The 22424-nt window shown below is 47.1% G+C and overlaps 1 protein-coding gene across 1 annotated transcript in view; it reads left to right on the plus strand.

Annotated features, from left to right (window-relative positions):
* Positions 1-13059: 13059 nt before the first annotated feature.
* The window catches only part of FHAD1 (forkhead associated phosphopeptide binding domain 1), a 120980-nt gene continuing 111615 nt past the window's right edge, over positions 13060-22424 (plus strand). The window contains exon 1 of the mRNA XM_044913813.1: positions 13060-13152. Coding sequence (XP_044769748.1) covers positions 13060-13152 — 93 coding nt within the window. The remainder of the gene's footprint in view (positions 13153-22424) is intronic.

Here is a 22424-nt window from a genome sequence, read left to right on the forward strand (position 1 = left end):
AGATATCTTTGAGAGAATCAGGGAAATGTGAGCATGGACTGATGTTGGATGATATTCAGGAATTATTATAAGTATTGTTCAGTGTGATAATATGTGGGGGTGGGGGATGGCAGGTAATGTAAAGGGGGGGGGTGGGAATCTTCCTTCCAGTTAGGAAGTATTCATGGCTGAAAAGACACAATCTGTTTTAAATTAATCCAGAAAAAAAAATCAACAAGGAAGAAAAAAAGAAATGAGAGAAGATTGGGAAAATATTGAAGCTGGATGATGGGTACCTGAAGTTCATTGAATTGTACCCTTTCTCTACTCTTGTGTATGTTTCAAAAGTCCCATAATAAAAATAGTTTTTTAATGTAAGCAGTCCCAAAGGAACATGTGAGCACACAGCACAGATAGAGTGAGCTACAACCACAGCGTAAGCCAATAAATAAACACCTCTAACCAATCTGGGATTTTAACAGGTACCAGAAACGGGAGGTTAAGACTTGGACCTTTGCCAAGTGCGCTAGCCAAGTCTCAGATGCCCAGACTGAGCCAGCACCCTCAAAGGCAAAAGGAGGGCTTTAAAATTTTTTTTCCTGGACCGCCAGTAAAGGGAGCCTAGGAGGCAATCTGTCTGTTTTCAGTGTGGGTCTGGAGGGAAAATTTTAATTAAGGCCACAATAATAATAAAGATGCCTGTCACCCTGAGACCCTGAGGATCTGTAACCACATGGGGCTGGGGTTCAAATTTATACTCCATGTGTTCAGTGGGAAAACTCCAAGCTAAGGAAGTAAATGTAAGTGGTTACAGGTTATTAGCATCGCTGGCATCCAGCTGAAACCAACAAAAAGCTTTCCTAAAGGAAAGCAGCCGGGAATCAGACCCCGAAGGATTCCCACAGGTTAAGTTCAATCCAAAATGAGATCAAAATCAAATCACTATGCATCTGAGAAACAAGCCAGGAAGAGGCAGAGTGGGCAGAAGCAAACCATAGAAGGAGACATGCACACCCCCCAATCACCCCCAAGGACTTCAGACACCAGAATTCTCAGATTCAGCTTCTAAAATCATGATGTATGAAATCTTTTTTTCAAAGAGGGATTTACCCATGGGCAAGGAATGAGACTAGCAAAAACGGTAGGCATTTGTCCTCGGGAGTTTATGGGAGCACGGGGAGAGCTATCTGACCCCTGTACCCTTTGGCACTTCCATTCTGGTAGGAGAAACAGATTTATTTACAGAATCGAATTATGCTGGGGATGAAAACCCAGGTGCTCCCAGAAGCCAGAGAGGAAGTGTGAGCAGTGCAGTGGGCAGGGGGAACACAGAGAGTATCTAAAGAGGGCAGTCCCTCCTCGGCCCTCACAGACTGCTGATCTATATGCAGGAATACAGCCCAGGTTCCCATTTTCCAAGGAAAGGCATTAATTTAATATAAATTAAAATGGTCTGTACATGTTGGCCACTGTGATAGATATCTGCAGTTTTTGTCACTCAGGACCTCTCTTCTAAAACAGTATGGTGGGGCACCTGGGTGGCTCAGTTAAGTGTCTGCCCTCAGCTCAGGTCGTGATCTTGGAGTCCCAGGATTGAGCCCCGCATCAGGATCCCTGCTCAGCGGGGAATCTGCTTCTCCTCCTGCCTCTCACCCTGCTTGTGTTCTCTCTGTTTCTCTCTCATAAATAAATAAAATCTTTAAAAAAAAAAAAAACAGTATGGTGTTATGATCCCCCTTTGGGAGACCATACCTCTCCCCCTGTCCCAGCCTACTCTCACAGAGATGTGTGGATACCATCTCTGGAGGCAGGGAGAGGCATGTAACTCAAGCCTCAGCCAGTCAGAGCAGAGCAGTCTCTTGGCCTCAATAATCGGTTCAGGAATGGGCCTGTTCCCCAATCAGAGGAAATGAGAAGCAGTGAGGCCCTTTGGGTGAAACTTCAGGAAAAGACTCACCCTCATCCCCCATGGGATTCCTGAGAAGATGCAACGGCTGGAGCTATGGCAGCCCTTTTGTGACCATGATACCAGGATTCTCTCTGAGCTTGGATCCACATGGCTAAAAGCATTGCTAAGAGCTGAAGAGAGGCCAGGGCTTGATGACATCACTTGGGCCTGAACCCAGCTGTTCCCTCTAGACTTTTATTTCATGGTAACGAGTGACTTTGCTTCATGCTGACACCAGTTGGAATTGGTTTCTCTTTCACTCCACAGAAGGAGGCCAAACCCTTCAGCTACTACTTAAAAGTCTTTAAGACACTATGAAAGCCAAACAAACATCTCTCAGGGCTGACATGGGTCTCCATTTCCAGTCTCAGCACCTGGCCTCCCCTCCTACTCTGTAGGATCATACTTAGCCTCTCCTATTCCGGGGCTTCTAGCCTCTGTTCCCACTGCCCCTTCCTTCCATAGAATCTTCTCTCCCTGCTCTACCACCTAGAATCCTACCCATCCTTCAAGACTCGGGTAAAATGCTTCCTTTTTCCTTAAAAGAGCCTTTCCTGAGGGCCTCCCCCCAGGTCTCACCGCATAGCAGAAGAATGTACCTCCCTCTCTCTGCCCAGGTCCCTCTGACACCCCCTTGAGCACTCGGCCCTTCTGCCGAGGAGCCTAATTACCCAGCAACATTCCTGTCCCCCGTACTTCTTGACGGTGATCCAAATTCAGACCCAGATTAGAAGGGATGATCTTTGAGACTTGAATTTCAAAAAACAATCCGTTCTCAGGAGAAGTCAGAAAACATGGTGAAAGACGAGGACCTAAGTGAGGGATTGGAAAGAAAGAGCGGTTGTTCTGGGGAAAAGAGAGGGTCTATGTTGAATGCCGTGAGGAAGGAGGAAAAGCTGGCCATATCTGGACCGAATGAAATGATTCAGAGGAAACCGGAGAAGAAATGTCTTAGAGGGGTACAAGGTTGATCTGTTCGGGAAGGAAGATAAAAGGCATGTGATGGGAATGACCCAAAGCTGAAAATAGGAGCACTGTTCAAAGGATAAAAGAATGCAGACAGCAGCAAGATGCTGGGAAACCTCCAGAAGACAAGACACAGGGTGACAAACGATGAGGTCATCTCAAACTGGATACACCGAGAGGCTTTCTGAAAAGGTGGGGCTCATGTTGGCTTCCGCAGAAGGAAACTGAGGCTTCTGTAAGTGCTATTCAACAAACAGACACAGGGAAGTTCCCCACGAAGCCCGGCAGTTGCTAGGCCAGCCGGACCCAAAGTCACTGTGGGTCAAACATCCAAATGGGGCAAGGTGTCAGTTTGTGAGCCCTCCAAGCAAGCACTCTCCCTCTTCTCTCTTCTTTCCTTTTTTAAATATTTTATTTATTTATTTGACAGAGAGAGACACAGCGAGTGAGAGAGGGAACACAAGCAGGGGGAGTGGGAGAGGGAGAAGCAGGCTTCCCATGGAGCAGGGAGCCCAATGCGGGGCTTGATCCCAGGACCCTGGGACAATGACCTGAGCCGAAGGCAGATGTTCAACGACTGAGCCACCCAGGCGCCCTCCCTCTTCTCTCTTCTAAACTCTGTTCTTCCCCAGGACTAGCTGTTTCTTACCGTAATCAGATAACCAAGCCAGACTGGATCCAATCACAGCAGCTCTTAGCCTTTGCGGAGAAGAATTTGGTTAAGCCTCTGGGCCCTCTTCCCTGAAAAATGCACAGGGCTCCGATATGTCCAAGTTTCCTCCCGGTTTCAGGAGTTCACACCCTCTCTAAGGCCTATTTTGTGAACAACAGTTCCTGAACTCATTCATTTATCTTTTTTTTTTTTAAAGATTTTATTTATTTATTTGCGAGAGAGAATGAGAGACAGAGAGCAGGAGAGGGAGGAGGGTCAGAGGGAGGAGAAGCAGACTCCCCGCTGAGCAGGGAGCCCGATGCGGGACTCGATCCCGGGACTCCAGGATCATGACCTGAGCCGAAGGCAGTCGCTTAACCGACTGAGCCACCCAGGCGCCCTGAACTCATTCATTTAATTAAAAAAAAATGTAGGGGCGCCTGGGTGGCACAGTTGGTTAAGCTTCTGACTCTTGGTTTCTCAGGGTCGTGAGATCGAGCCCCATATCAGGCTCCACGCTCAGTATGGAGCCTGCTTGAGATTCTCTCCCTCTCCCTCCCCCCTCCCTCTCTGCCTCTCCCCCTGTGCCAGGCACACACTCTCTCATTCTCTCTCTAAAATAAATAAATTAATTAATTAATAAAATCTTCTTTTTTTAAATGTTACTGAGTGCTAACTACCTGCCAGGTGCTACTCTAGGCACCAAGGATGCATCAGTGAAGAAGACGAGGATCCCTGCCTCATGGAGTATAACTTTCAGTTTATATTCTAGCCCTCAAATGATTAGGAATTCTGGAGATGTGGCCCTGAAATTTGGTGATTCTGACCTAGGGCCAGGTTTAGAACCTCCTGTCCCGAGGAACCCCAGATCAAACCCCCTCTGTAAGGCAGGGGTTGGGGGGATAGTCTTGAAAAGCAGGTGATCTGGCTGGAACGCTCACATACCGCCCAAGGATTGTAGATGGTACCGGTGCTTTGGAAAAATGTTTGGCAGAATCTTCTATAGTTGGGCCTCTGGGTTCTCCGAGGCCCAGCCAGTCTACTCCTAGGTGCATGTATGCATACCCCTAAGACAGATACAATGGCCCCCAATTATCGCTGGTGTTCACACCTCTGGGTAATCCCTTTCCCTTGAGCGTAGGTGGGACCTGTACCTTATTTCTGACTAGCACAATGCTGCAAAGGTAATGGGATGTCATTTCTGGGACTTTGTTACGTAAGATGGTAACCTCCATCTCACTAGGAGACTCCCTCCATTGACTCTCACTGGCTTTCATGAAGCAAGCCACCTTAGGGAGAAGCCCACCTGGCAAACAGAGAGTGGGGGCCTCTGGCTAACAATCCTCAAGGAACTGAATCTTTCCAACAACGACATGAACTTGAAAGTGGATCCTTCCCCATCTGAGTCTCAGATGAGACCCCTGGCCTTGGCCGACCCCTTGGTGCAGCCCGTGAGAGCCCCTGAGCAGAAATCTGCCACCCCCAACAGTGGCCGGATTCCTGACCCACGGAAACTATGACATGATAAGGGTGTGTTGTTTTGAGCCACTACGTTTGTTGTAATTTGTTATGCAGGAACAGGAAACTACCTACCACCGTGGAATGCCATACAGCAGTGAGAAGGAATGAGCCAGTGACATCACACAACAAGGGCAAATCCCATAAACATCATGGTTAGTGAAAGAAGCCGGGCGGAAAATGGAATCTGTATACTTCCGTTTAAACAAAGCTCAAAATCAAGCAGAACTAATCTACGATATTGGAGGTCAGGGTGTTGGGTGGGTAATGACTAGAAGCGAGCACAGGGAGGCTTCTAGGGGCTGGCAATCCGCTTCTGGATCTGGGTTCTGGTTAGGTGAATCCATCCACTTTGCGAAAATTCTTCAAGTGTACACTTATGATTGGCGCACTTTTCAGTATTTCAAAATGTGTTATTTTTTGATAAACAAGTTTGCCAAAAATGCAGCATTCTGGAGTCGAATCCCAGTCTGACCTCTTACAAGATTTGTAACCGGGCAAGTCACCTGACTCTTCCGTGCCCGCTTCTGTAAAATGGGTTAGGCTAAGAATTGAATAAAACTGTGCACGACATCGTGGCTGGCACCTCACAAGCCTAGATATATATTAGCTGGTTTTGCTAACCACACTCATAAAGGTCCATTGTTAACTCGCAAAAAAACCCAAAATAACAGCAGAAGTTTGTCCAGATGCCTGAAAGTATAATTTATGGAGTTGCCCAGCAGGTACCATCCCAGAGAGACCAGGTGGGTTCTCAGGAAGCCCTCCAGGGGACATCATGGGAGGGAGCTCAGCTGTCTCTGACATCCACTCCCAGAAACGTCCCAGGGCAAAGGGGAAGATGATGTGCCACTGGTCAGAGGTCACATTTGCTCTGAGTTGGGACTGAGTCTTGATGCAAATCAAAGTTCTCCCCAGGGTGTCTGTGACCTTGGGCTGTCCTCCCATATCATCCAGAAACCAAAACAAACAAACCAAACGGCCACTAATAATTGCAAACACTCACAGAGCGAGTCTGTTGTACTGGGCACAGTTTAATAGTTTACACTTACTGGCCCCTGAATCCTCACCATCCTGGCCTTGCGATCTCCACCGGACAGGTGGCAGAAGTGAGGACAGAAGAAATCAGAAGAACACACCCACGGTGGGATCGGCACACACCCACTCCCGTGGCAAAGCCCGAGGAACCAAGGGGACTTGACTCTGGAGACCAATTTGCAAGAGAAATGAAGGCGTTGAGCCAGCAACAGAAGAATCCATTTGAGAAAAATCTTCAAACCTGCATGTTTTCTCATGTTCTGTCAAGGGAAGGGGACGATGACAGCGGCAGAAGGCCTCAGTGACCAGTTCGTCTTTCTGCAGTTTGAATTTATTTTTGTGAGTGTGAGTGTGTGTGTAGTGTGTGTGTGTGTGTGTGTGTGTGTGTACGTAAATAAAACCCATATTTCCTAAGGCTGAAGGGCCAGGTTATTAGTGGCTCTGGAGTCTCCAGCAGGCCAGGCGGTCTGCTCTCCCCTCCGTCATCCTACTCAGCTGCTTGGCTACTTCCTGCCCTCACGCTCTCTTCCTCCCTCTTGCTCTCCCTTGCGCCTGTTCCCGTTCTTTCTCTGGCTCTCCCTCACCCCATAGAGGCTGGGCAAGCCTCCCTACCTTCATTTCAGTTTGGAATGCAAAGGTACTAGGAGGGACAGGCAGGTCTGGGAAGGGTGCGAAGGGGGTGCAGTGGGTGCCATCTCCCTGATCAAGGACAGCCCAGGGAAGGTGGCTGACACGGAATGAGGTCCTACAGGGGCAGAGCTCCTCCCCTTCTCCCCAGGAAGGAAGCCCAGTGTCTGGGCCTCCGAGTTTGGGGGCAGGCCCCAGCTGCCCTCTCTTGGCCCAGCCCCTTCCCTGGCCCTTTTCTCTCCTTGCTTCAGGCAAGCCTTCAGTTTTACACTATTCAGTCCCTTGTATGAGGACAGCTGGGAACAACGGAGCAGGGACTCGAACCCCGGGCCCTTCAGATGCCAGCACTTCTGCCGTTGAGTCACGATACAATATGGCCTTGGTAGCCACCCACAGCTGAATAACACTGATTGATCATAAGCATCACCAAGGAACCCATATACTCTAGAAACCTCTATTTTTTCCTTCAAGGGCAATATTTTTAACACCCCATCATGGTTTAATTGCAAGTTACAACCCTCTCTCTCAGTCCAAGAAATCATAAAGCCATAAGTTATTGGGGTGTTTTATGTTCTGTTTTTGAAATTAAAATGGATTACATGTTATTGCATTTCACGGATTGTACACACCCTTTGAGATAACTGTGGCATTTTGGGGGGAGGGGAGCCCAATCAAGATTTAGCAGTTTCTGCTCGCGTGGGTCTGAATGTCAGCTTTGCTCTCAGTTTAGAATTCTTCAGAGGGATGGGCTACTGGCGACATACGACCTCTCAAAGACTATCTGGGGCCTTGGGCTGCTCTGGCTCACAGCCAGCCTGGCTTCTGTTAGGGTCTGCCTGGCAGTAAGCAAGTTTGCATCCTGCACTCATACTGCGGACAAGAATTGGGCTAAATCAAACATGGAGGTGGAGGTCCAGGTAGGGGTGGTGCTCAGGCCTCCCGTGAGCCCACCGCCTGGACAGCTGGCAAGAGAAGCCAATGTCCTGGGATCAGGACAGATCAGCTCAGCGGCCCGAGAAAGTAGGAAGTCAGGCTGTGGGTGAGTGTTGGGGGCGAGGGCTGTCCCCTCCACCCCCCATTCACTCAGGCACTGTTCTAGGTACTGGTGATCCAGCAGTGAACTAAACAGAAAAAAACTCCCTGCCCTCCTGGAGGAGGGTGGGGCAAGGAGACACACGAATGAGATAAATCAAATAGGATGTTAGATGATAAGCGGTCAGATGAGAAGAGGGAGAGAGCGTTGAGGTTTTTGTTTTGTTTTGTTGTTCTTGTTGCTCTTCCTTGTTTATTGGGTTTGGTTTTTTAAAAGAATTTGAAGTAGGGCAGTATTTGAGTAAAAATCTAAAAGAGATGAAGGAGATCCCTGGTGGAAGTGCTTTCTAGGGAGAGAAAACATAAGTGCAAAGGCCCTGAGGCAGAAAGGCCCTGGGGAGTTGAGCCTGACCCTTCCTGTTCCTGTGAAGCTATTATTCCTTAGGCCCCAGTTTCTGTGGTCACTCCTCCAACTTTAGGCCTAGGGTCTTTCTGGATGTGGGGAACTGACCCCAGGAACAACCTTCCAGGCTGCGTGAGGCCCTGGAAGAGATTTCCAGGAATAGGCCCCGGGGAAGGTCTCTGCAGTTCAACTTTCTAAGACAGGGTTTTGCCAAGTTTGTAAGAAATGCACATTCCCAGACCATGCCCCTCCGCATTTGTCTGCTCAGAATCTGTGATGGGGTCTGTGCCTGGGAATCTGCAATTCTAAAAGCCTCTAGGCATGTTTGAGCATCTTCACTATGTCCATTTCCATGAGTTCTCTCTTAGATCTTGTTCTAATTGCCTAGGATAGAGTCTGACACATTTCATCTTTTTAAATGTTTTTTGAGGTTTTCTGGAGGCACCTTGCCGGCCATTTCCTGCCAGGGAAGGGAAGCATTCTCCAGGTAGGCAGAGTCGGCTGGGCTGTTCTGCTCCCAGGCAGAAGGTGACATGGGGGTGGTGGGAGATCTTTGGGATTTGCATGTTTTCTCCACAGAGCCCGTCCCCCAGTCCTGCGCCCAGGGTGGGGGTTTCAAGGACAGTGACCGATGCAGGTCAACTCTGGGGACTCAGGAGATGTTTGTAGAGATAAAGAACAAATGGCCGAATAAACGTCGGTTTTGACAGGGAAGGACAGGAATCATAGTGGGGTTGGCGGTTTGGAAGTATCCTTTCCCCAGCCCATGGAAAAAAATCCTCATTCTTCCAAAATTGTTCCTTCCATCCCATCCGTCTCCCATCCCCATGCCCACCCCCACCCCCAGAAGTGGTGATCCCCCCCAGCTTACTCTATTTTCTGCAACAGAGAGGAGTCGAGATTCGGGTGGGGCAGGGGTTCTAACCTCTAAGCTTCTCCTGGTTCAGCTCCATCACCCTCCCACCCCGCCTCCACGCATCCAGCCTAGAGCAGAGAGTAGGAAGAAGGACTCTCGAGTCTGCTCCTTCCTCGCTGGAAAACCGCGGGCTATTTCTGTGACCTCTGAGCCTCCGTTTCCCCATCTGTGAAACGGGCCTGGGGATCCCTAAGCGGCAGACCCCGGGATACTTCCAGGCGCTGCAGCAGGCTGTGATCCTCGAAGTAGTGTCCGGCACACCGCCCCTCGTACCCCGCCCCCCACCATGCCCGCCCCCCTGCGCTGCGCCGCGCAGGCCACGCCCCTCACCGGCCCGGCGGCGTTGCCATGGCGACGCGCGTACACAGGCCGGGCGGGCGCGCGGCGTGCCGGCCGCCGGCTGGAGACTCCGCGGGAGCGCGGCCAGGCGGCCTCGCCCGGGAGCGGGCCGGGCTCCTCCCGACCCCGCCGGCCTCTCGGCGGGGGACAGAGCGTGGGCTTCTGCCTCCGGCCAGGTGAGTGCGGCACGGGAGGAGGCAGCGGGCGGAGACCTGGGGCCGGACCCGGTGGGCTCTGCGAGGTCAAGAGCTTGGAGGCGAGGTGCGGGACACAGCCCCACCCCCAGCTGGAACTCCTCTCCATCCAGGCTCAGGTCCCCAGGAGCACCCAGAGGAGTTGCTCCAACACCAGCCCGTCCTCCCTAAAATGCAGGCCCCCATCCCGCCTCCAGAAGTAGCCTGCGCGGGAGCTTCAGGACCCTCCTGGGCACCAAGCATACCGCTCTTAGATATCCAGTGGGGAACAGCTGGGATTAGGAGGGGTGCCCTCTGGTTCCCCTGATTTAGGGACAACACCCACCCAATGGCCAGAGATCCCCTTACCTGACCTTCCCTCCCTTGAGGAACTTTTGCAGCTCCCAGGCCACTGAAGACCTGTAGCCCTGAAAAGACATACTGCTTCTCTAGCCCAATTCTGAGCCATCCCAAGTGGTCAGGGGGTACGCAGGTGATTTGCTCTTTACTATGCCTGGTGCTTCACAGCACTAAGAGCGAATTTCCAGAATTTAACACATTCAAATTACTTCCTACGGTGTTTTCAGACAGGGCAGTGACTGCACAGGGCAAGATTAAGATGGAGAGATAGTGTCCAACCCAAAAGCTCCAGGTAGAATTTAGGGTTTCCAAAAAGGATATCTAAGGTAGACACCAGGTGGGAAGATTCCTAGCCAGCTGGCTGCACAGATTTGCTTTGATGTGTCATTTGCATTTTCATTCATTCAGCAAATGTTTACTGAGCATCTACTATGACTCTACTCGACTCATGCCTTGACTCAAGGCATGAAGACTTAGGCTGCAGATGCTGGAGATGGGGTAATGAACGAAACTGTGAGGAACTGCAAAGGGTCTGAGCTTTTACCTTGCTTGCAAGCTAATAAGTTAGCCTGGCCAGCTTATAGATGCTGGCAGAAGACACAGGACAAAATCTGTCAATGCCTTTGCTCCATAATGGGTACAGATACAAGGTACCCATGAAGAATTGTCTCTTAACAGAAACAATGCAGTTCTGGCTCTCTGGGAACATATATCTCAGTGAAAGGAAAATAAACAGCAAATACAACTAAATAAAGGAACCAGAAAATGTCAGAGGTCGATAAGCACAAAGAAGGAAACACAGCAGGTGGTATATGCCAATAGTGACTAAAGGGTGCCTTTAGCTAGGGTGGTCAGGTGGTTGCCATACAGGGGGGCCATCTGAGCAGAGAGAAGACACCAGCCTTAGGAACATCTAGGGGGAGAGCTAAAAATCGAGCATGCACACGACCCAAGTTCTGGGGTTTAATTTAGTAGCATTTCCTGTGGTTTTCCTGCAGAAGAGACTTTTCTCCCGAGTTTGCATTCCAGATTAATTAGGCTTGAATGTGTTGCTTGATAACATGGTCCTCTGCCATTGAAGTGAATAACTGAAGTGATTTGACAGCTAACAGAACATGGTTCTTTGGGAAGAGGAAATGTCTCTCCCTTTCTGTGAATGACATTGAACTTAATAAAATGTATTTCTCATTACAGGAAAACATATTTGTGAGGTATCCGTAGCTCTCAGAGTTTACAAATATAAACTATCTGGCTTATTTTTATTTCTCTTACCCCCAGGTTGGGTCTTTTCTTCCTTTCAGAGGATGGAATCTGGGTGTCAAGGACTTTCTGACATGTCCCAGGTGTCAAGAGACAGTGCAACTCCCCCCACCCCTCTCTGTCCCACCCGGCAGCAGTGGACATGGAAATTGAGCTGCCGGCTGATTGTTACATGCAAAGGCTCAGAGCTGTCTCCCTGACACTTGGTGCTATGTGTCCTTAACCTCTCTGAGCCTCAGTCTCCCCATCTGTAAAGTGGGACAGTACTAATACCTACCTCACAGGGCTGTTCCAAGGAGGAAAAGAGACAGTGTGTATAAAAGAATAGCACAGGGGCGCCTGGGTGGCTCAGTTGGTTAAGCAACTACCTTCGGCTCAGGTCATGATCCTGGAGTCCCGGGATCGAGTCCCGCATTGGGCTCCCTGCTCAGCAGGGAGTCTGCTTCTCCCTCTGACCCTCTCATGCTCTATCTCATTCTCTCTCTCAAATAAATAAATAAAAATTTTTTAAAAAAATAGCACAGTGCCTGGCACTTAGGAGGGATTCAGTCATTGATGATGGAGATGTGGATGAAAAGCAGAACCAGACCTGAGACCCCTATGATCACAACTAGATGGTCTTTGTTTTTATCCACAGTCCAACAGCATCATATTTCAGTGACCTTTTAGTTGAAAAGAAAAGAGAGGGACTTTGGCTCTTGGACACGGCACTGAGATGAAGGATGTCCCACTGTGTAACTGGACATACCTCAAATCAGAATTCAAGCGTCATATGAATTATCAACATTTTGGAACCTACTGAAGTCACTGAGATTTTTATATTTTAAAAAACCAGTATAAAACTTACTTTGGAATGCATCTAACTACAAAATGGATGGATACATGGCTAGATGGAGGGTTGTGTGATACAGCAAATATAGCAAAATGTCAATTGTAGGATCTAGGTGGTGGGTATAAAGGAGTTCACCTGTGTATCTGACATTTTCATAAAAAAAGGTTGGGGGAAAATATGTAGAGTCTTGATCGTATGTTCAAGCTAGAGTCTTGATGGTTTGTCTTTCAAAGTTACCCTTTTCCCCCTAATTTATGAAGAAACGGAGTGATTTACAAAGAAAGTATCCTTTAAAGCCCATTCCCTCAATGACTAACTCAGCAGTTTCAGAAGCTCTGTAGAAGGCTAAACTTCCTTGGGTTCAAGTTCAATAAGCCCAAGATTCATCATCATCATCATCATCATCATCATCATCATCATCATAACAGGACAAATGTGTGGTTAGTGCATAGCGGCCACCACCCCAAAAGCTTCACACACGATTGATTGCATTTCATCCTCACAGAACCCTTTGGGTTACAGAGTATTATTAACCCCATTTTACAGATGAGAAAACTGAGGCATAGAGAAAGAAGTAACTCACCCAAAGTCACAGAGCTAGTGTGTGGTGGGTTAAGAATATGGGACAGAATACCTCCCGTGTCAGATAACTAACATTGTACTGAGCTTCATGGGAGGTGGACAGAGATTATCAGTGGAATTCAGGTTTGTCGTTGGGTTGTTTCTGTTATTGGTGGTTTGGGCACTGAGTTATGTAAAAAATGTCTTCTGTTTGATGATCAGAACCAAGCTCATCTTTGCTAGATGTCACTGCTTAAAAAGATAGTCTTAAAAATCTGCAGAAATTGTGCTCAAACTGTAAAGTCCATCTATCCTCTCCAACCTCTGCTGATTTCTCCTTTAACATGACGATGCATTTCATCCATTCTAAATGTGATGTTGAATAATCAGAAGATTGCATTTTCCTAATAACTTTTTTTTTTTTCTGAAAACCTTCTATAGGGAAAGCAGAGAGTATGAAAGCCTACCTAAAGAGCGCAGAAGGCTTTTTTGTCCTGAATAAAAGTACTACTGTTGGAAGGCATGAAGACTCAGACCTTGTTTTAGAGGTAAGAACTGTTCCTGCCCACTCCCAGCATCTCACCCCCTCCACACGTCCCTGCTGTTCTGTGGACTCGAGTCTTTTTTAAGGCACATCCTCTAGCTAACAGCCACATCCTCCCTCCATGTGTGACCCATAACTACCTGTGGAATGTACTGGGTCTCCTCAGCATGTGTAGTGAAAATGAGTATGAGATAGAGTGTGATGTGCCCTCTGTCCTTTGCTGACCATGTGTACGGATGCCCCACCTATCGTCCCCTCCCCCCAGCCAAATAGGGGGCATGGAGCTCATGGAGCTCATGCTTTGACCTTCACCTGCTCTGGGCCTGACAGCGAGGGCCACCTGAAGTACTCGGCTTGAGCAATGGCCTCTCGCCTTTTCCAGAGCTTTTGGAGACTATTGTGATGTGTATAACATTTGAGAATGTTATATAAATGGAATTATACCACATGTGACCTTTTGAGATTGTTTTTTTCTCACTCAGCATAATGTCCTTGAGATCCATTTAGGTTGTTCGCCTGTTCCTTTTTGTTGGGAGTAATATTTCCATGGTGGAGATGTACCAGTTTGTTTAACCATTCACATATTAAAGGACATTTTGATTGTTTCTAATCTGGGGTTGTTACAGATAAATCTACTTATGAACATTTGTGCACAGGTTTTTGTGTGAACGCAAGTTTATATTTCTCTGGGATAAGTGCTCAGGAGTGTGATTGCTGGATCAGATGGGAAGTGTATGTTTTCTAAAGAAACTGCTAGACTGTTGTCCAGAGTGGCTGTACCATTTAATATTCCCGCCATCAAATGTATGAGATGCGGTTTCTCTGCATCTTCACCAGCAACTGGTGTTATCACTGGTTTTTAATTTTAGCTGTTCTGGTGTGTCGTGATGCCTCCCCATGGTCTTCATTTGCATTTCCCTAATGGCTAGTGATGTTGGACATCTTTTCATGGGCTTATTGGCCTTGTGCACATCCTCTTTGGTGAAATGTCTCTTCATGTCTTTTGCCCATTTTCTAATCATGTTGTTTGGTTTTTAACTATTGAGTTTTGAGAGTTTTTTAAAAAATATTTTAGAGACATATCCCTTTTCTTTCAGATACAGAGGTTGCAGATCATTCCTCCTTGTCGATAACTTGTCTTTTCATTCTCTTAACAGAATATTTCACAGGGCAGAAGTTTTAGATTTTGATGAAGTTCAGTTGATCATTTTTTCTTTTCATGAATCATGCTTTTCATGTCCTGTCTAAGAGAATATGTTGCCAAGTCCTTGATCCGGAGGATTTCTCATATTTTTTTATAAAAGTTTTGTAGGTTTTGTGTTTAAATATATGCACCATTTTGAGTTCATTTTTGTATATGACATGAGATTTAGGTCAAGGTTCTTCTTCATTGCGTGTGGATATGTAGTTGTCCCAGCACCATTTGTTGAAAAGCTGTCCTTTCTCCATTGAAATACTTTTGGAACTTTGTCAAAAACCATCTAGCCATACTTGTGTGGGAGATATTTCCAAGTTTCCTATATGTTTTGTTGATCTATGTGTCTGTCCCTCTACCTGTACAACACAGTCTTGATTACTGAAGTTATGTAAGTGTTGACTCAAGTCGAGTGATTCCTTCCATTTTATCCTTCTTTTAAAAAAAAAATTTCTTTTTACCTATTTTAGTTCTTTTGCCTTTTCACACCAATTTTAGTATAAGCCTGTCCATATATACAAAATATCATGCTGGAATTTTGATAGGAATTGTATTTAAGCCAATATATCAGTGTGAGAAGAATTGATATCTTTACTATGTTGTCTTCCAACCCATGAACATGGTATGTCTCTCCTTCTATTTAGGGGGTCTTTGATTTCTTTCATAAATGTTCTGTAGTTTTTAGCATACCAGCCCTGTACATGTTTGGTTAGATATGCACTTAAGTATTTATCTTTTTTTAATGATTGTAAATGGTATTATATTTTTAATTTGGTTTCCACATGTTCATTAATAGTATATAGAAATACAATTGATTTTTGTATGCTTATGTGGTATCTTGCAACCGTAACTAAACTTTCTAGAATATTTTTTTTTGTTTTGTGTTTTGTTTTGTTTTGGAGATTTTATTCATTCATTTGACATAGAGAGAGAGCTCAGAGCACACAAGCAGGGGCAGCAGCAGGGGGGAGGGAGAAGGAGGGAGAAGCAGCCCCCTCTCCAAGCAGGGAGGCCAATGTGGGGTTTGATCCCAGGACCCTAGGATCATGATCTGAGCCAAGGGCAGATGCTTAACCGACTGAGCCACCCAGGTACTCCTAGAAAGTTTTTACAGATTTATTGGGATTTTACACATAAACAATCATGCCATCTACAAATAAAAAGTTTATTTCTCCTTTCAGAAAAGGAGATCTTAAATACCCTTAATTTCCTTTTTCTTGCTTTAATGCACTGGCTAGAACGTCCAGTACTCTGTTGAATAACAGTGATCAAAGCAGTATAAATCTTTATAATTGCTTATTCCTAATTTTCTGAGAGTGTTTGTCAGAAACTCTCAAATTTAAAAATAACTCAATGGACCTCCCCTTGAGGTTCTTATCCATGATGTAGTCTCCCTACAAGGAAGGACACAGAAATCTCTGTTTAGTGCACAAAGTGGGGGAAAAGAAGAAGAATTGCAGATTCTTCTTTATCACAACAAGGGACAGGTTTTAGGTAGTTTCATTTCATGTCTGGCCAAAGTAGAAACAGAGATCTGTGTTTTGAACCCGAGTATGATATTAGAAAACTGTAGGCTTTGGAGAGAGACAGACCTGGGACTGAATCTCATTAGGCCACTGGTTGGCTTTGTGACTCTAAGCAAATTACTTGATTTCTCTGAGCTCATTTTCCCTGTCTATAAGCCACTGATCTCACAGGGTTATGGTAAGGAATAAGTGAGAAATGCACATAAAATGGCACATGAGTCTAAGTAAATGACACCATGATCATTAATATAGGCTCATAAAATGGAGATTGAGAAGAATCCTTAAAGGTGCACAGGATTAAGATGAGGAGCCACTGATATTAACAAGCTATATGGAAAAAGGAACTAATGAGGACAATTTTTATATAGACAGAAATTGAGTTGCATTCACTGTATAAAAATAACTGACCACCTACTGCTCCTCAGACTTAGTTTAAGAAGTAAATCACCCCTGCCAGCCACAGTCACATTGATTTATGAGCAGTCGGCTGTGTTTCCAGAAGCACGAGCTTGTCTTGGCTCCCTAGAGAACAGATGACACATGAATTGCCAAATGTTTTGTGAACAGACTTTTGATGGGCGCTTCTATCTTCTCTTAAACAAATCCTCTTCCCCAAGTTTAAATGGATTTGGGAGAGGAGGTTTGTTTAAAAGGGGTTGTGGGGACACAGGTCCATTTTGAAAAATTGAAACCTGCGACGTGTCAACATTTTCTAGTTTTATAAAACAAGACAAGTTGAAAATTGCTCTGTTGACTTCCTTGGGCCCTTCTGATGAGAAGAATCACCCTTGATTAGCTATGGGCCACCCTGAGGAATCAATCACCAGTCAATTTATAGTTTATGTTATTTGTACCACTGGAAGTCATTTCACTAAATAAAGTTCAGAAATACATATTAATAAAAAGTAATCTCCAAAATTACCCAGAGGTTACATCCAGCAAATAGAAAAGATCGTTTTATTTACCTGAGTAAATCCTAAAGAATAGACAGTCTTACTTCTAGGGATTTATACTCATGGCAAGGCTGACATATTGTTCTGATTGTTGATGGCATCAGATTTTGACACCATTTACTTTTTCCGATAATGGAAGGTCATTACACACTTACTGTTTTTAAAAAATGGGAGAAAGCACAGGATAAGGAAGAAAATAAAAGTCACTTGTAATCATTTGGCTCAGGGAAAAATCAATATTGATCTTTGCAGGGTTTTGCCCTGCAGACTTCTTTCTCTATCCTGTAAGGAGTTTGGTTCTCTCACGGCAAAAGGAAGCCTGTTTTCACCAGGCTAGCTTTTACGGTTGTTATCACTCATTCCTTCCACAAATATTTACCTGGAGCCTCAGTACTGAGGCAAGCCTGGGGATAAAGCAATGGTAGAAGAAGTCATGGTCCCCACAGTCAGGAAGCTGCTAGGAGAGAGACACATAAGTAATAGGATCCCATAAAGACACGTATGGTTCTATTCACATTGGGGCTCTAAAGGAAAGGAATATGGAGGATAAGGAAGATTTAACTAGACAAGGGGAAAGGGGAATGGCATGTGCAGAGGCACTGGGGTGGAAGAGAATATTATGAGCCCAAGGGACTGAGAGAAAACCAGTGTGTCCAGAAGAGTGGGAACGGAGAGAGCTTAAGAGATGAGTAAGCCTCCTTCAGCCACCATATCTGAAGAGTATGGGAAGAAACTGAGGAGTTTTAAGCAAGGGGAGAGACGTGCATTTTGAAATGACCATCCTGGCTGCCACATGCAGACTCGCCATCAGGAGCTCTGTTCAGGGGAGCCTGGGTGGCTCAGTTGGTTAAACGTCTGCCTTTGGCTCAGGTTGTGATCCCAGGGGCCTGGGATCGAGCCCTGCATCTGGCTCCCTGCTCAGCAGGGAGCCTCTTTCTCCCTCTTCTCCCCATTTGTGTTCTCTATCGCTATCTCTGTCTCTCTCTCTCTCAAATAAATAAATTTTTTTTTAAAGAGCTCTGTTCAGAATCTCCCCTCTCCCATTTTCCAGAGCTTGAAAGCCTCAGCTTTGTTCATTTAAGACATAAACCTTGTGAATTTTAATTTGTGTGATCGGATGTGGCTTGTGAACTGTAATTTTTCGAGTTAGATGTGGCTGTTATTTAAACCCCACTGAGAAAGGGGTTCAGTTCTTCCAGAATGAAGAAATACTGCAAGCCAGTGGTTGTAGAATTTTCCATCTGTATCAGAGTGCTTGTTAAACTTGAACCCCTAGACATTCTGACCCTGTGGGTTTCAGGGTATGGCCCAGGAATCTTCACATTATATATGCTCCCCGGGCTCAGGTAGGGACTGGGGTCCCATGGAGATTGGTTCCAGGACCATGCTTTGAGGGCCCTCCCTCTTTCTTCTTGACCACACATTTTTTTTGGGAGATGATGTTGTGGGAGCCCCTGTTGGGGGGAGGGGCACATACTATTTCAATATACTCTGTTTTGAGGGAAAGAGAAGCAAGAGTTCCACAGTGGAGAGCTGACCCACCCTCACCCCTCCCCAAGAACTCAACTGGGCCACACGTGAGAGGTTTCCAAATCCCCTTGAAGACTGAGCTACAGGACAGCCCAAGTCAGCACCATGCTGTGGCAGGGAGGGGGGAGATGGAAGAGAAGAAGAAAGGACAAAAATGACAGGGGGTGAAATGCTTACACCTGCACCTTTGGCCTGGGCACTCAGTACCTACCAGCTGGTTCCTTTCCAGCTGGAACAGTCTAGCACGTGGCAGCCCCTTCTCAGGTGGGATCTGAGAGTCGTGGAGCAAGACTGATCTAACAGACACACTCGCACCCATATGGCCAGAGGACTCTTGTCCCTTTGCCTGGCTGTTCTGGGCTGCCTCTTAGAAAAGAGCCATCAGAGCCCACGTCTTCTTGTTTATCACTATTAAACAAGGCTGCCACAATTGTCCCGTTATTTACATCACTTCGCAGACGTGTGGGCACGCACATCTGTACTTCTGACGGGCGTCTCCGGATTGCCCACCAGAGGTTATCAGCACTGGACAGCCCTGCCCCAGCGTGCCTTGTCCACCCACTGGATCTTCGCTCAGACCCGGCATCCATGTCGTTTTCATTTGTGTTTCTCTTATGAGCAAACCCCTGCATTTTGAGAGATGAGGTGACAGGTGGACCCAGGCTAGATAAGGATTCTTACCCTGCTCAGTCTCTGTGGGGAAAGGCGCAGAAAGACACGGGCGGTCGCCGCCCCTTCCATCCGCTCTTCTTGCTCCCTGCTCACCTGGGTTGTGCTCCCATGCTCACTCCTGGCTCCTCCCCGAGCTCTGCTGCTCAGGGATTCACCCACCTGCTCTCCTGAGTCCCAGGGGAACTTTCCTCTCCCCCCATTCAAGAACTGGCAGCCGGAACTCGGGGCTGATCTCACTGGTCACTTCCTACTGCAGCAATTCTTTTATTTATTTATTTATTTTAAGATTTTATTTATTTGTCAGAAAGAGAGAGAGCACAAGCAGGGGGAGCGGCAGGCAGAGGGAGAAGCAGACTCTCCACTGAGCAGGGAGCCCAACGGGGGACTCGATCCCAGGATCCTGGGATCATGATGTGAGCCCAAGGCAGACGCTTAGCCCACTGAGCCACCCAGGCGCCCCCCTACTGCAGCAATTGATGAGCCGACTTTCCCTCCAGCAGGTGGAGGGCTTCCAAGGGGGGAAAAAGTTTATAGAAAGGGGCTGATCCCAGGTTGCTCATTTTTTTTTGTTATTGTGGTAAAATAGAACACAAAATGTTCCATCTTAACCGCTCTTCGGTGTACAGGTCAGTGGTATTCAATACACTCACCTTGTGCAGCCATCGTTGCCTCCATCCCCAGAGCTTGTCACCCTACAAAACCCTGCACCCACTCGACAACCATCCCCAGGGCCCCTCCCCCAGCCCCTGGCCCTGACCCTTCCGCTTCCTGTCTCTATGAATTTGGCTCCTCTAGGTACCTCCTGTAAGTGGAATCACACAGTGTTCGTCCTCTTATGACCCTTACTTAGTTCACTTAGCATCATGTCCTCAAGGTTTGCCCATGTTGGATATTCCGTTGTATGCATTCGGCACACGTTGCTTACCCGCTCGCCTGTCAGTGGACCCTGGGTTCTTTCCACCTTGTGGCTCCTGGAAATAATGCCGTGAACACGGGTATACAAACATTTCTACCAGCCCTTGCTTTCCATTCCTTTGGATGTATACCCAGAAGTGGGCTTGCTGGATCATATATCATTTTTTTTTTATTTGACACACAGAGAGAGAGAGAGCGAGAGCAGGAACACAAGCAGGGGGAGTGGGAGAGGGAGAAGCAGGCCTCCCGCGGAGCAGGGAGCCCGATGCGGGGCTCGATCCCAGGACCCTCGGATCATGACCTGAGCCGAAGGCAGACACCCAATGACTGAGCCACCCAGGCGCCCCTGGATCATATATCATTTTATCCTTAATTTTTCGAGGAACCGCCATACCATTCTTCTCATCTCCTGCTCCATTTTACATTCCCACCAACAGAGTACAAGGACTCCACTGTCCCCACATCCTCACCAATACTGGTTTTATCCCGGTTTTTTTTTTATTGTCGCCATTCTAATGCATGTGAGGTGGAAGATCATGATCTCTTCAATAGCACAAATAATACAAACAGCTAGAGCGTGCATTTCTAGACTACTTACCACACCTCATTTGGCTTCATATATATTCTGTGTACTGTACGTGTATTTACAAAATTACACCCTCAAAAAAAAAAAAAACCCTATGGGGTAGGAACTGCTATTATCATTATTATCCTCATTTACAGAAAGGTTAAGTAACTTTCCCCAAACCACACAGCTGGTCAGGGGAGGTGGGGCTGATTTCAGATTCAGGGCCGTCTGACTCAAAGCTTCTAGAGAAAGAAGTTTCATTCCCTGAGTGTGAATTTAGCTTTGGGAGCATCTAAAATCTAAATATCTGAAATTCCTTGTGAGTTCACTGGAATATTAAAATAGTTCACTGAGCTAGGGAAGTTCCAGAGCGTGAAATCCAAAGTGAGGATCATAGGTGAAACACGAAATGAATTTTCTTGTGGTCCTCATGCCCACAACTAGCTGGCGTGGCACCATCTAGTGGGGGACTTGTGTGGGGGAGGGAATGTTGACCCAGTGCTTTCCAGCCAAGAGGACTGTTGGGGCTGTAAGTTGAGGCCCCACGAGAATCCTTTCTGGGGGTCAGGAAACGCCTCTGAGAAAACCAAGCTTGAGCTGCCTCTTTAAAAGAGAAGTCTTCAGATTTTCCAGGCAGAGCAAGCAGGAAAGGACACCCGAGGTGTTGAAACAGCATGTGCAAAGGTCCGGAGAGGTTTGGTGAATAAATTGGCCCCGGGAGAAAAGGACATGTTGGTGGCAATGTGTAAAATGGAAGCCAGGCTAAGCATTTGAAGAGGAACCTCTGCTCCCCCTCTCCCCCGCCTCCTGCCCTGAAAAAGGCTTTTAAAGCTGGGGAGGAACTGATGGTCTTTGTTATTTGGGTGGGAGAAGAGCAGGCAGAGAGGCCCTGGAACAGAGCAGTCAAGGGCATGACCTTGGCACCAGGCAGCTGGTTCAGAGCCCGGCTCCGCCCTGGTAGGCTGTAGGGTCTCAGGCAAGCTGTGTAGCTGTTCCCCACTGCGGTCTCTGTATATGCACCACGGGGACAGTTGCAGCGACCACGTTATGAGATAATTACTGCGAAGGGCTCAGATCAGTGCCTGGTGCTGTCAATTCTGCAGTAAATGTTGGCTATTGTATTTGTGTTCCACTTACAACAGCACAAAGGGATTATGTCACAGTGCTCTACTTCAGAAGTCAGGGTGAACTCAGCTGGTTTCTCTGCCCCAGGTCACAGGAGGCCAAAATCAAGGTGCTGGCGGGCCTGGGCTCTGACACAGAGTCTCCAAGGAGAATCCGCTGCCAGGTTGGTTCGGGTAGTTGGTGGAACTTAGCTCCTGCAGTTACGGACTGAGGATTCCTTTGAAGGCTGGCTGTCCGTGGAGGTGGCTCTCAGCCCAGAGAGGCCGCCCACATTCCAGGCTGGTGGCCCCCTTCATCTTCAAAGCCAGCAGCATTGGATCAAAGCCTTTTCGTGTTTCAGATCTTTCTGACCCCCAGTTCTGGCTCATCTGTCCCAACTCCAGCCAGAGAAAGTCTCTGCTTTAAGGGCTCATGGCATTAGACTAGTCCCACCTGGAAGATCCAGGATACTCTCCCTCTTTTAAGATCATGGATTAGTAACCTCTACATCTGTATAGTCCCTTGTGCCATGTAATGGAGTATCATACCAGGATCCACATTTAGGGCATAGATCTCTTTTGGGGGCCATTCTACCTACTGTAGTTAATCCTACCTCTTGCCTGCACCATTGCCATGCAGAGGGTGTGGCCTTGTGGGGCTTGTTTGAGAGCATTTTGGAGGAACCAGTAAGGACAATGTCAGGAGCCATGGAGAGAGATGGTGGGTGAGCTGGGAAGGGTTATATGGGACGGGAGGAGGCAGGATGCAACGTGAGGTGAGTGCATCAGCATCCAGGGGCAGGCGGTCACTGGG

This window comes from Neomonachus schauinslandi, chromosome 4 (genome assembly GCF_002201575.2).
Source record: "Neomonachus schauinslandi chromosome 4, ASM220157v2, whole genome shotgun sequence".
Lineage (NCBI taxonomy): Eukaryota > Metazoa > Chordata > Mammalia > Carnivora > Phocidae > Neomonachus > Neomonachus schauinslandi.